Below are 13081 nucleotides of genomic sequence, written 5' to 3' on the forward strand. Positions count from 1 at the left end.
GAGGCTGCAGGCTGCAGCGGCCCCGGGGGCCGGGCAGGGTCCCGCAGCCCCCGAGCTCCGGGCAAAGGCATCACGCTCCCTTCTCCCGGCTCCCCTGCTCTCCCCCGCTCTCCCAGCCCCTTCCCCCTCCCTCTTCTTGGCGTTCCCAGCAGCCGAGGGTTTCAGATGTCCCACCGCCGTTTGACCCCCTCCCTCCTACCCCCCCGCCACCCCCCCCACCTCCGCTTCTCCACCCCTGCAAATGAGGTTTGACCAGCGGAGGCAGAGCCCACCTCTGGCTTAGAATCACTGACATTTAGACTCCAGGCTTCAACCTGTTTACAAGCGGGCTTTCCAAAGGAAGGGGGGTGCGGGGGGGAGGGAAAGAGGGCCAAACAAAACACCAACCGCCATCCCCCCCGCCACCCCAAACAAGAAGTGACTTTCTGGAGGCTTCAAATCAACAGGCACCACCAAAAAGAGAAAGCAACAGGGGGAAGAAAACAACGGCTACCCGGGCAGCCGCCTCCGGTTCTGACAACTCCGAGGGAAGCACTTTCAGAGCTGGCTAGAGAACGAGGGCTGGTGCGGAGAGGGACTAGACGCTGCCAACCGCACCGGGGCGCAGATAGCTCCCCCAGCCTCCCACCCCAACCCTTTTGGGTTTTGTTCACCGTGCTGTCATCTGTTTTTCAGACTTTTTTTTTTTTTTTCCCCTGAATTTAACATGGTGAAGAAAGGAGTGAAGAAGAGAACAAAGTAAACTCCTGGGGGAGTGAGGAGCGAGGGGGAGCGAGGGTGACCCACACCACCACCGCCACCACCAGCTCCTGCTACTGCGGCCACCCACGTCCACATTCACCAGGAGACCCAGGGGCGCGCGCGGCAGCGGATCCGAGAAAGGAGCGAGGAGAGGCAGCCGGCCCTTCCGCGGAGTTATGGATGTTGGTGCTTTCACTTCTGGCCAGATCCGAGCCCAGAGGGAGCTAACCAGTGGCCGCCACCTCCAGCTGTCTCCTTGCCTCGCACCAGGTCTTACCCTTCCAGTATGTTCCTTCTGATGAGACAATTTCCAGTGCCGAGAGTTTCAGTACAATGTGGAAATGGATTCTGACACATTGTGCCTCAGCCTTTCCCCACCTGTCCGGCTGCTGCTGCTGCTTCTTGTTGCTGTTCTTGGTGTCTTCCGTCCCTGTCACCTGCCAAGCCCTCGATCAGGACATGGTGTCACCAGGGGCCACCAACTCCTCTTCTTCTTCCTCGTCCTCGTCCTCCTCGTCCGTCTCCTTGCCTTCCAGTGCGGGGAGGCATGTGCGGAGCTACAATCACCTCCAAGGAGATGTCCGCTGGAGAAAGCTATTCTCTTTCACCAAGTACTTTCTCAAGATTGAGAACGGGAAGGTCAGCGGTACCAAGAAGGAGAACTGCCCGTACAGTAAGTAACAAATGCGCGTTCCCCTCCTTCCAGTTATCCACCCCCACCCCACAAGGGGGGTAAAATCTGTTCCAGATGTGGCCAGCTAAATATTTACGTCCCCAACTCCTGTAAAATGATTAAGTGGAATACTTTCACACTAAATCACCCCCCCCGCCCGCCCCGTGTATACATTGTGCTGCCGCACCCCCTCCCCGCGGCGCGCTCCCTCAACACCCCCCACTCCGTTTGCCACCCCATCTGCCCTGTCTCCTTGGCTTGCCCCTCGCGGGACCACGCAGGGCGCCCAAGAGTTCCCTCAGTGCATAGATGCCCCTCTCTGTCTCCATCGTCCTTCCCCACCTCACCCCAAGGTCTCCTTTCCCTCCCTTCTGGAAATGGCTCAAGAAACACATTTTGTTCTTTTCGCTGGCAATCTTATTAAGAGTTTCAGGACAGTTTCCTCAAGCTGAAAATAATTATCCGCTGTCAATTGTAGGGACTTTATGGGAACTTTAAGAGAGAAAAGTCAAATTCACTGTCTCCCCACCCCCATCTCTTTATCCCACCACCACTGTAGATAGGAGGAAAACATTTTTCTGGTTTTGATTTTTTGTTGTTGTCGTTGGTCCCTCTTGTTGGTTTGAGTGATTGCAGTCCATGAAGTTAGCTTTTCAGGCACCACCGCTGCTATTTGTCTTCTGCCTGCCTTCTCTCTTGGTAACATGATGCTCATGTCTGCATTGTCAATAGCATATGCGCTGCTTTGTGGTGTCCTGTTGTACTCGTTTCTTCTGAAACCTCTCATATTGCAGAGGCATAGTACTACAGTGCTATAAACATCTGGGACTGGAGTCACACAGACCTCACACAAATTTCATTGTCATTCTTTTATTTTCAAAGTAAAAGTCATAAGTCTGTTTCCATGGTTATAGTTTATCCCACGGGATGAGGTTTCCTCCTCAGTACGAAGTATGCCCCCATCCTTTGATTTCTTGCCTTTTTCCTTTCTCCTTCCCTCTTTCTTTCCTTCCTTAGCTGTTTCTCCTCTTTCTTTCTTGCAGGGATGTGGGCTGGGTAGGGGGAGAGAGAACTAGAAGAGGAGGGGTGGACATTGTGTCTCTTCTTGAATCAGTCCAGCAAAGCCAGATTACACTGTTGGCTTCCTTTCCTGCTTACTTTCAAGTGGTGAGACTTATTCATCCTCTATTGATTGCAATTTGAAAGGATCGGGAGGCTGTGTAATGGCACACTGAAGACAGTAGACAATGACTTTAAACATCTTTAATGACCATTTAGCATTATCTCCATGGTGCTTCCAAGTCACCTTTTCAAGGGACTTTTTTGTGTCAATTGTTTGGGAATTCCAAGCATATATTAATATTTGCTAGCTAACTTAAAAAGAGAGTCATAGATTTCAGATTCCTTAGCCCAGAAAGTATCTGGTATTAATGGGAAAGACAGTTAACCAGAACTTAGCATTATCTTTTTAAAATAAAGATTTATAAGAATTAAGATTTATTTTTCTTATTTGGGGACTCACATTCAAAACTAACTTGTGTTCCTCCTCAGCTGCTACTTCCATGTACTAAAATTAGCAATATGTTTACAAGTAATAAAAATATTTGTATAAGTGTTTTAAAGTATTCCATCTTATGTTTATCACCAGAAATGAACCTGTATTCCTCTACCTATCTATATTTTTCCTGCTCTTATTAATTAGAAATAACTGAAATAAAGTCAGTTATGATGACTGTTTTTGCTATAATTTAGTATATGAATTTATTAGATATGATATATAGTTGTTAGGTTATTGATTTAAATTTTTAATATTTTTATTCACTTCTAAAACAAAATAGTTATGGTACCATCCAGGTAGTATGATGGGGAAGAAGTGGTCCAACACTTACTGATGAGTGAGCCGGGACAGGGACTGAAATTTTTCTTTATATTTTTACTTCATGGAAATAACTCAAAAGAAATATAATATAATTTCAAAGTGTTATCCTTGAGCAAATTTTTTTTACAAATGACAATGTTATTGCTGTATTTTAAGTGTATTTATAATGTCATGTAAAGACTCATTATAGTAGTTTATTTATGTGTCTTAAATTACTATTTTCTAAAATAATGTACACTGTGTAATTAACCGTTTAGTAAGATGGTTTCCAGGGTACACATTAAAATATATTTTTACAGTAAGAATTATCTGCAAAGAGAAAAGTATATGATTTTTATCACATAAAAACAAGTGGAAATTTTTCACCCTGTCTAAAGTACACTAATACGTCTTCCATATGACAAATTATAACTGATAGTCCTTGTTAAAATTCTAATATCTTATATAGTAATGCAATCCTAATCAATGGTTGAAATGAAAGGAGGTGGAGCCTGCTCTGTTAATAGCAAGCCATAAATAATTTAGGCTTTCCAAAAACATCTGTATCAAGACATAACAAGTGAATAGTAAAGGTTGAAAAAGCTTTAATTTCACATGTGGCTGGGTAATCAGAATGCTGCTACAATTTCCAGCTGGACTGATTCAGCTGAACTACATGGTATCATTAAGATATTGTCTAAATGTTGCATAATTACATGAGAACAAACTTTGCCATGCCTACAGGGTAATCAGCCAGCCAGCCCACCAAATGGTAGCCTGTTAAATATTAGGGTATCTAACCTCTGATGTTCCTTGTCCAAAACCGCATTTCAGTAACATTTTCCTAAACAAGTTATTAATTATTCTCAATGTACAAAGCTGTTCTTTTAAGGTTTGCTTATTTGAAGCTTATTATTATTTGAAGCTTAATTTTCTTTGTTACTTTTGACCCTAGTATTATTGCTGCTAAAATACAGTAACAGCTTATCTCAGAGGCTACATGTTTGTGATGTCCTGAGTAATTAAATGACTGTTTCACTGGCTTTCTGCCAGCAAAATGCTAACAAAAGAGAAGTAAGGAAATCACCCATTAGCACTGCAAAATCATTTTTAGCTTCTACTTCCAAAGTTGGCTCCCAGAAATTGGATGGTTCTAAAAATATTACGTATGCTAGAGAAACTCTTCTCCGTTTCAAGTGACTATTATAATTTTTTAGTGGTGGGGTAATTTTTGTTTGCTCCTTTGCCATTATGTGAGAGTAGAATAAAGGGAGCAGTGATGAATTATGTTTCTCCTGCTAGAAGTCTGAGAAAGCCTGAATAATTTAGAATAGCTGTGGTGTATCTGTCACTAGATATGCTCAGGCTCATTTAGGTTTGTTTTATCATTCTTTACATCTAGAGCTTTGCCCTTGAAACATTACCACTCAGCTCCAGTTCTGGCCTACTAGAAAGGCTGGATACAGCTGTTAAGTGCCCTTGCAACTGGGACTGGCGGTCTTATTTCTGAATGTCAGTAAAACAGCTGTGGGCTACTCCCATGATTGTCACTTATAGACAAGGGGATTCTAGTGAAAAGAAAATGCATCCCTAAACTTGAGAGAGTCGAAGATAGATATTTTCAAAATGGAAAGCCGTACCGCTAATTAGTATTTTCAGGAAAGGAGTATGGGAAATATTAGAGAAATCAGTGTGCACTGAGTATGCAGACTGTGCCCTGTTTCTTAAATATATACATCATTTGACACTCATAATCATTCTATGATTTAGATAAATCCACATCTTTCAAATATGAAAACTAACCCTCAAGAAAAGTAAATTGCCCAAGGCCATTCAACTGGAAATTGACAGAGCCAGATTCAAGCCAAAGTTGATTTGGTTTTATCATGACATTCCTTCTACCTCTCTACTACTGGCAACTTTGATGTCAATATTTCAGACGCCATAGGAAACTCTAAAAAACAAATTATCCAAATCCTTCATTGCTTCTTACTGTGTACACCAGTTTTTCATCAGAAGGAAATGGAAAGAGAAGTAAATGACAGTGGAGCAGAATGAATTATGTTAAAGTTATCATTGCAGGTGGCAACATGGTATCAGACAATGTTAGTGCACTCTCTGTGTGAAATACCGCTTTTGATATTGTGTTTGAGAATATAATTGCTTAGGGCACACAGTATACACATACATCCATCTCACAGAAGGCATTAGAAATACTTGACTAAGAAAAATCCATGAATATCATTAAATACAGCTGAGGACCAAATGTTTCATGGTTTCCACATGTAATAAAACAATTTGATTGTAAATACAAGTGTGAAATTGGGCTGTTGAAGAAACTTCTGATGTATGACTCTAAAAGGAGCAAATCTTAGAGACCTAAAGTTTTAAAATGACTCTGCAAATCAAAAGGTACTTAATTGCATAGGAATGATAGATTATTGCCCTGTACTCAGTCAAGGTTTATGTTATGACTTTTTAATCAGGATTAGAGCTTATTTTGTAGGCTTCCCTGGTGGCTCAAACAGTTAAGAATCCGCCTGCAATGCGGGAGACCTGGGTTCGATCTCTGGCTTGGAAAGATCCCCTGGAGAAGGGCATGGCAACCCACTCCAGTGTTCTTGCTTATTTTAGGAAGAAGTTAAATAAGCTAAGGATATCATTTTTGAGGAAAATAAGGACTTGACTATTATCTCCTAATAAATATGTAGCAGTTTTCTGGGAAGAAAATGTACACAGTTTATGATTTCCACTGATAACTTGTTTAAGTTGTAGTTTTTTTCTAGAATTTGGTTGCGTAATTTACAACTGGCGGCATTTAATCATGAGGATTGAGGATTTATGAAGGTGGAAGGCACTATTTAATGTTTACATGACACTGTCCTGTTACCTTTACTGCATTCCTACCATATGGACCCTCCACTTTGATGGATTTATCATAAGCCCATTAAAAATGCACAATTACAGAGAGTTTCCCCTTTATAAACCTGATTTATAACCATCTACTAGAAGAAACTCAAGAGAACAGTTGGCAGAAATCACATGCTAATCATGGAGTATGAGAATTTAGAGACCTCAATCTCTAGGTTTTTGGGTAGTTTAGTAATCTAGTACCAAAAAGTATGTATCATTCTTTAAAAATAAGTCTTTTCAATGTATTGTTTAAGCACAGAACTTAAAAGAAGAATTGTGTTTTATACAATGAAGGAAACCCCACTGCATGCATTTTTCTTCTACATTTTTTACTACTCAATTTAGAGAGAAAAGCCTCAATCCAGGTAATTTCTTCATTTTTTAATAAATTTATGGTAGAACCTGAATGGGCATTTTAAATTCCTATACAATTACCTTAATGTTCCGAGGCAAACCCCATTTATTATTCAAATGTCTGACTTTCCGCAAGCCAAAATGTTGGAAAAAAGTTGACGGCTCATTTGAAATGGAGCGAATATTCCTCACGTTTATGAGCTGTGTATGAATATATCCATCTCTCCTAAGCCTTAAATGTCTGTATGCTTATCCAAAATTGAGTACAAATGATATTTCTTTATTATGCTTCAGAAGGAAGAGTCATACATGTGTATTAGTTCAAAGTGATTTTAATCTATCTTAACATTAATTCTGTGAACTTTGCAATGAAGAGTAATTCAGATGACATTTTTAGTATTACTGTTCCAACATTTGTCAGAATTAATACTTGATGTTTGCTTAATGTAAGTAAAATAGTAGCATTTCCCTCACAGAAATTAAAGTTCTCTTTTAATTTTCCAGTAAAATTGGGCATACAATTTATGTTACTGTAATTTTAACACAGTTTTATTACAATCTAGAAAAGTAATGAACCTCATTTTGTCTTAAGTTGTTTTATGCAGAAGTATCTTAATTTTTCATGTATATTGCAAAGTATTAAGATCATTTACATTTGCCATTTTAAAAATGGTATTTGTTGCTTGGTTTTGCATACCAAAAGCACTTGCTTTTCTTAATCCGCACTCTTTTTTTTGTCAGTGCTTATTACTTCTACCTGTGCTAGTCAGTCAGTTATAACAAATGGTAACCTAGAAATGTGCCTTTAAAATCAGTGTAAGAATATATCAGCATCTTGGGAAGCCACCAGTGACACTCTGATACCCAATTAATAAACAAAAAGTGTCGATGTTTTACAGAATTAGTTTAAAACCAAGTATTGATTTAGTCAGATTTTGCACAAATAGAATGTTCTAGGATATCTAAAAGGGAGCCAAGTCACCCACAAAATAATGGCTTTAAAGGTCCCCTTCCTTTTAAATCAGGTCAGTGGTGTTCTTTTCTTTGAACGCTAAGTTCTAATTGGAACAATAAATCAAAGACGACACTCAGAGTAGATTCCCATGTAAGGTGGACAACTGGACAGTGACTTTTTACTGCTGCCAACACGTGCATCCAATTACCATTTGATAGATTCATGGTGCTGGCAGTAAAGCATTGCCTCATTTTATAATTCACCTAATAATTCTTCAACCTAGACCTGTCTACCTTTACCTATATCTAATCTGTCACTATGTGTGTTATCATTAATGAGGAATTTTCAAATGTTTAGCATGCTTCCTACAATGAAGGATGACATTAAGATATTAATGAATTATTTAACTAACCATAATAGATGAGGTAAAGTATTGATTAAGTCAGTATATCCCCAACTTCAAGTAACTGTCAACTAAATATAACCTAATAATTTCGCTACATCTTAATTGTGAATAGTGTGGGCTAACTGGAACTTAATTCTAAATAGCAAAATTTATGAACTTTAAAAAGAAATTCTAATTAAATAATTGTAATGGCAAACTTAAGAATTTTTTAACAGGTATTTTTCTATACTCATTATTATTTTCTTTCAATAACCTTATGTTAACATGTTTTCTAATCAACATATATTAATATGTTAATAAATGTATGTTAGTTCATCCTTAACTTTTTTTTCAGGCAACTGCCCTTATTTGAGGATAACTTGACATTTTCATAGAGTCTACAATTCAAGGCCCATCAACTGCTTTCTAATGTTTCTATATTGAGGCAGTTATATATCTGAAATGTCAGTATTGTGAATCCTTGATACATTATCACCCTTTTACTACTTCACTATTTTCTTCTCCTTCTTTTGCTTTCTTTTTTTTTCCCCCTTTCCCTGGTTTCTAAACCTCTTATATTTCACTGAAGCAAGGGAAAGTCATCCATTGTCATTCCTTAGCATCCTGGTTATGTTTAGAGCCAGTAGCCTAGTCATTTTGGGATGTATAGCATCCAAAACATGTAGTTTCTATTCCATGCATAAAAGTCTTCAGCAATGCAGATTCCACATACTCTAGCAGGTGCCTCTCCTCACTGAATCTCCAGTAAATTCTCCATTATCCCAGCACTCAGGCCAGTTTCTTATAGCTTTGCCATTAGTGAAGTGAGCAAACCACTTCTGAGAATGGATGGTAATTGTCTGGTTACTAAGTCATCAATCTGCATTTTCCCTTCAGGTTAAATATTCTGTTCCAGTAACTCTCCCTACATGTTCATTTTACCTGTCTTCTAAAAATTGTTTTAGTATATGCAGGCAACCCACTCCAGTGTTCTTGCCTGGAGAATCCCAGGGACGGGGGAACCTGGTGGGCTGCCATCTATGGGGTCGCACAGAGTCAGACACGACTGAAGCGACTTAGCAGCAGCAGCAGCAGCAGCAACAACATTTACTAAATACTTTGTCAATTTTGTGAACTTTTTCCTTTTGTCTGGACTCCTATAAGAGTAAAGATGATTTAGGAAATCAAATATTACTTATATTTTAATCATCATTTACTTCAAAAAGTTGAATGCTATTTTGGAGGTCTTTGTGCGTATGCATGTGTGCTAAATCGCTTCAGTAGTGTCTGACTCTGTGACCCTATTAACCGTAGCCTGCCAGGCTCCTCTTTTCTACAGATTCTCCAGGCAAGAATACTGTAATGGGTTGCCATGCTCTCCCTCCAGGAGATCTTTGCGACCCAGGGATTGAACCTGCATCTCTTACACCTCCTGCATTGACAAATCAGTTCGTTATCATTAGCATCATCTGGAAAGCCCCTTGGGGATGTCTTTAATATTTCCAAATTCCAGAATTTTACTTAAATTATAAGCTCCTCTGTATAACCCTGCCAATTGTAGCTCTCTAAAATGAAACCCATGTTCTCATTTTAATACTGGTTATCAAAGAAGAAAAATGTAAAATGTATGTGCATTTGTATTTCAGGTTGACCAAATATAGAAATGCACATAGCTTTATTAGAAAGATACTGAGAAACTGATAGGAGCTAAAATTTAAATTCATAGCATATGTGTATTCACATACTTCTCTCAAGAAAGAACTTTTGGCACTGATTTCTGAATTAGATTTATTTTTATTATATGCAGAATCTGACTGTTAACATATGTTAGATTGATTTGTTACTATAATAATAATTAAAAGCCAAGCTTCTTTTTACAATTAGTTTCAAATCATATAGATAGGCAGATATTGATAGATGGATTCCCAAAGCCTAAATAGCTTTGATTTACTGATAGAATTATTAAAAGACAAATTAATATTCTGCAACATGAAGAAACATGACACTAATTTATATACTATTTATGTTTTGAAGTGAAGTATATTTCAGTTCAGTTCAGTTCAGTCGCTCAGTCGTGTCCGACTCTCTGTGACCCCATGAATCGCAGCATGCCAGGCCTCCCTGTCCATCACCAACTCCCGGAGTTCACTCAGACTCACGTCCATTGAGTCAGTGATGCCATCCAGCCATCTCATCCTCTGTCATCCCCTTCTCCTCCTGCCCCCAATCCCTCCCAGCATCAGAGTCTTTTCCAATGAGTCAACTCTTCGCATGAGGTGGCCAAAGTACTGGAGTTTCAGCTTTAGCATCATTCCCTCCAAAGAAATCCCAGGGCTGATCTCCTTCAGAATGGACTGTTTTATTTACAGTGTGATTAATAACAGTAATTAACAAGGTTGTTGTTCAGTCGCTAAGTCGTGTCCAACTCTTTGGGTCCCCATCAACTGCAGCATGCCAAATTACCAGATTTCTAGGGCACTTTTTGGAACATCTCTGTAGAAGGATGTGATTCCTCAAATATGAAATATGAAAAGAAAAAGTGCTAGGGATATTAATCCCTAAGATTAAGAAGTTGACGAATGAAATTACATAAGAAGTTGGCAAATGAAACTACATAAATGCTTTAAAGCTGAATCTAGAGGGATGGTAAAGAACATAATTAGAATGTTAGAAGCCAGAGGAAAAGCAGAGAGTCCATAGAGCATTTAGACACAGACTGTGAAAGGAAGAGGAGATGGTTTGCTGGAGTGATGAAGACAAGGGTTTTGAACTCTCAGGAAGGAGATCAAGCTAATGAGTAGCACTGCAAAAGGGCTGACATGACAAGAAAGGTGTGAGGGAAATATAACCCAATCCCCGGCATTCGACTGGATGTTAAATGAACTGAAATGAGAACCTGCGATCTAAAAGGAATCCCACAGAAGTAATCGCAGCCATGGTATCAGAGTAAGGAAGGCTAAATCTGAGTTCCTGTTAAAGAGGCAAAAGGACAGAGGGGTTAAAAGTGTGGGCTTTGATTAAAAATGATTACAGCTATGGGCCTGGATCAAAAGTAAGCTGTGTAGACACAGAAGTGGGTGCATTTGAGGCTCCAAACTGCCGGACAATAGTGTATCGCTTGGGCAAGTTGTTATCAGTAGAACAAGGGTAGTAACAATACCTACCTCTTTTCTCCATGGTAAAGATGAAATGAGATGACTCATTCATTCAACAGAAATGTCTTAAGTGCCTGCATTGTGTCAGATACTATCGGACACTTAAATACATGCTGAACAAAGATAGTTTTGCTCTTGCAGAGCTTCACTTTACAGACAGTATCAAAAAAAAAAACAGACATATGATGAATAATTGGGGTAATTGTATGGAAAGCATGCTACCCTAACAGAAAACAGTTGGTAACTGTTTCAGGCTAGAGAAGCCAAAGCCTGTTGAAGGTGAGAGGTAGGAAGATGGGTAAAGCATGGAGAGAGTTTGGTGCCTCCTCCAAGAAGTACAGAAAATGCACACTGAGCCCAGGGTTTAGTGAGAAGATTGGAGAAGCTGGTATTCGTAAGAGCTTAATGGCGCCCTCATCAAATGAGTACTATACAAAGAAAAAGTATGATGCATCCTCTTATTGCAAGGGTAAGTATCAGGAAAGCAACAAGCAGATTATTTGATGAAATGAGAGATAAATAATAGAATAGAAGAAAGAAGAAGGAATGAGGGATGCACTTGGAATTTTTTAAAGGCAGCAATGTTAGAACATCTGAAGTAATGTAAGATTTGGAATTGCAGTATCCATAATGTTCTGAAGGTTGGGGAAAAGCCTAGAAGTCTGGTTCATTAAGAGACTAGGCACTTTGAGAGACCAGCAGACATTTGAAAATTGAAGAGGACTCTAGCGGTTGAGTGATTAAGAATCCACCTGCCAGTGCAAGAACATGGGTTCTGTCCCTGGCCCAGGGAGATTCCACATGCCCCAGCGCTACTAAGTCTGTGAGTCCAAGTTCTAGAGCCTGTGAGCCGCAACTACTGAGCCTACTCTCTGCAACTTGAGAAATAAGACCCAGTGCAGACAAAAATAAAATAAATAAATAACATTTAAAAATAAAATTGAAGATAACTTGAGAAGAGAGTGAAGAGCTAAAAATAAAGAGTAAAGAAGGTAACAATTGTGTTCAAGGATACAGCAATAAAAGAGAACAAACAGAAGGAAATCAACAGCAAAGAAAGTAGGGACAAAACAGGTAACCATAAAGATTAGAAGAAGACAGATGATTGTATTAAATGGAAAAGTAAGTGACTCAGTTCTTAAATATTTCACAATAAATCTTATATTTTAAATTATGATGTGGTTTTGAATCAGGATAATCCGAGATGCTCAGCTCTCAGGAAATTCTGTAGTTAAGCTTCTATCTCTTATCCCATGCCTGTGACCTTTTTGACCTATACCCTCAAAGGGTTTACAATCTAGAGGGGGAAACAGGAGATCTTCCCAGACAGTTGGAAGGTAACGCAAGGCAGCTTACACTAAATTCCAAAGAAGCAGGGTGGAACTTAAGTAAACAGTAGCCTGTGACTCGGCAGGGATGAATGACAAGGGGAGTGTCACACTGAGGAAAAGGAACTCCAGATAGATAAGAAAACCGGAGTAAGAAATATCCTAAAAGAGGCCCGGAACCATGTGGTCACAGAACCTGACATGAGACTTTTAGAAAATAACAGGCAGGTCAATGGGGTAGAGCAGAATTTGCAAATCAGTGGGTATCTTATGATATACAAACAAAATATGCCAGAATGTACCATCATGGGAGAGGAAAATATGTAAATATCCTTAGATTTGAGGACTAGGTTTTCTGCTAAAATATTACATTTACATAGTTTGCATTTAAAATTGGCCTTCTCTATTTTATATTTGTTTTATTTTTTGAGGTAAAGAAAAAAACAGAGAAAGCAGAGATATTTGAAAAGAGTATGAATTATAGTACAATTGACACAACCTAAAAATATTAAAACAGTAAGTTAATCTGCCAAAAAAAAGAAAGCTCTGAACTACTTTTGTACTAGGTACAGGAAAAAGTCCCTGGAGGAGGGCATGGCAACCCACTCCAGTAATCTTGCCTGGAGAATCCCATGGACAGAAGAGCCAGGTGGGCTGCAGTCCATGGGTTCGCAAAGAGCTGGACACTGAAGCGACTTAGCATGCACTCAAGCACAGGA

General features: G+C 39.4%; 1 protein-coding gene across 1 annotated transcript in view; it reads left to right on the forward strand.

The window, feature by feature from the left end:
- The first annotated feature begins 251 nt into the window (after positions 1-251).
- Positions 252-13081, forward strand: part of FGF10 (fibroblast growth factor 10) — a 97925-nt gene continuing 85095 nt past the window's right edge. The window contains exon 1 of the mRNA XM_027520216.1: positions 252-1414. Coding sequence (XP_027376017.1) covers positions 1075-1414 — 340 coding nt within the window. The 5' untranslated portion in view covers positions 252-1074. The remainder of the gene's footprint in view (positions 1415-13081) is intronic.

This window comes from Bos indicus x Bos taurus, chromosome 20, assembly GCF_003369695.1.
Source record: "Bos indicus x Bos taurus breed Angus x Brahman F1 hybrid chromosome 20, Bos_hybrid_MaternalHap_v2.0, whole genome shotgun sequence".
NCBI lineage: Eukaryota > Metazoa > Chordata > Mammalia > Artiodactyla > Bovidae > Bos > Bos indicus x Bos taurus.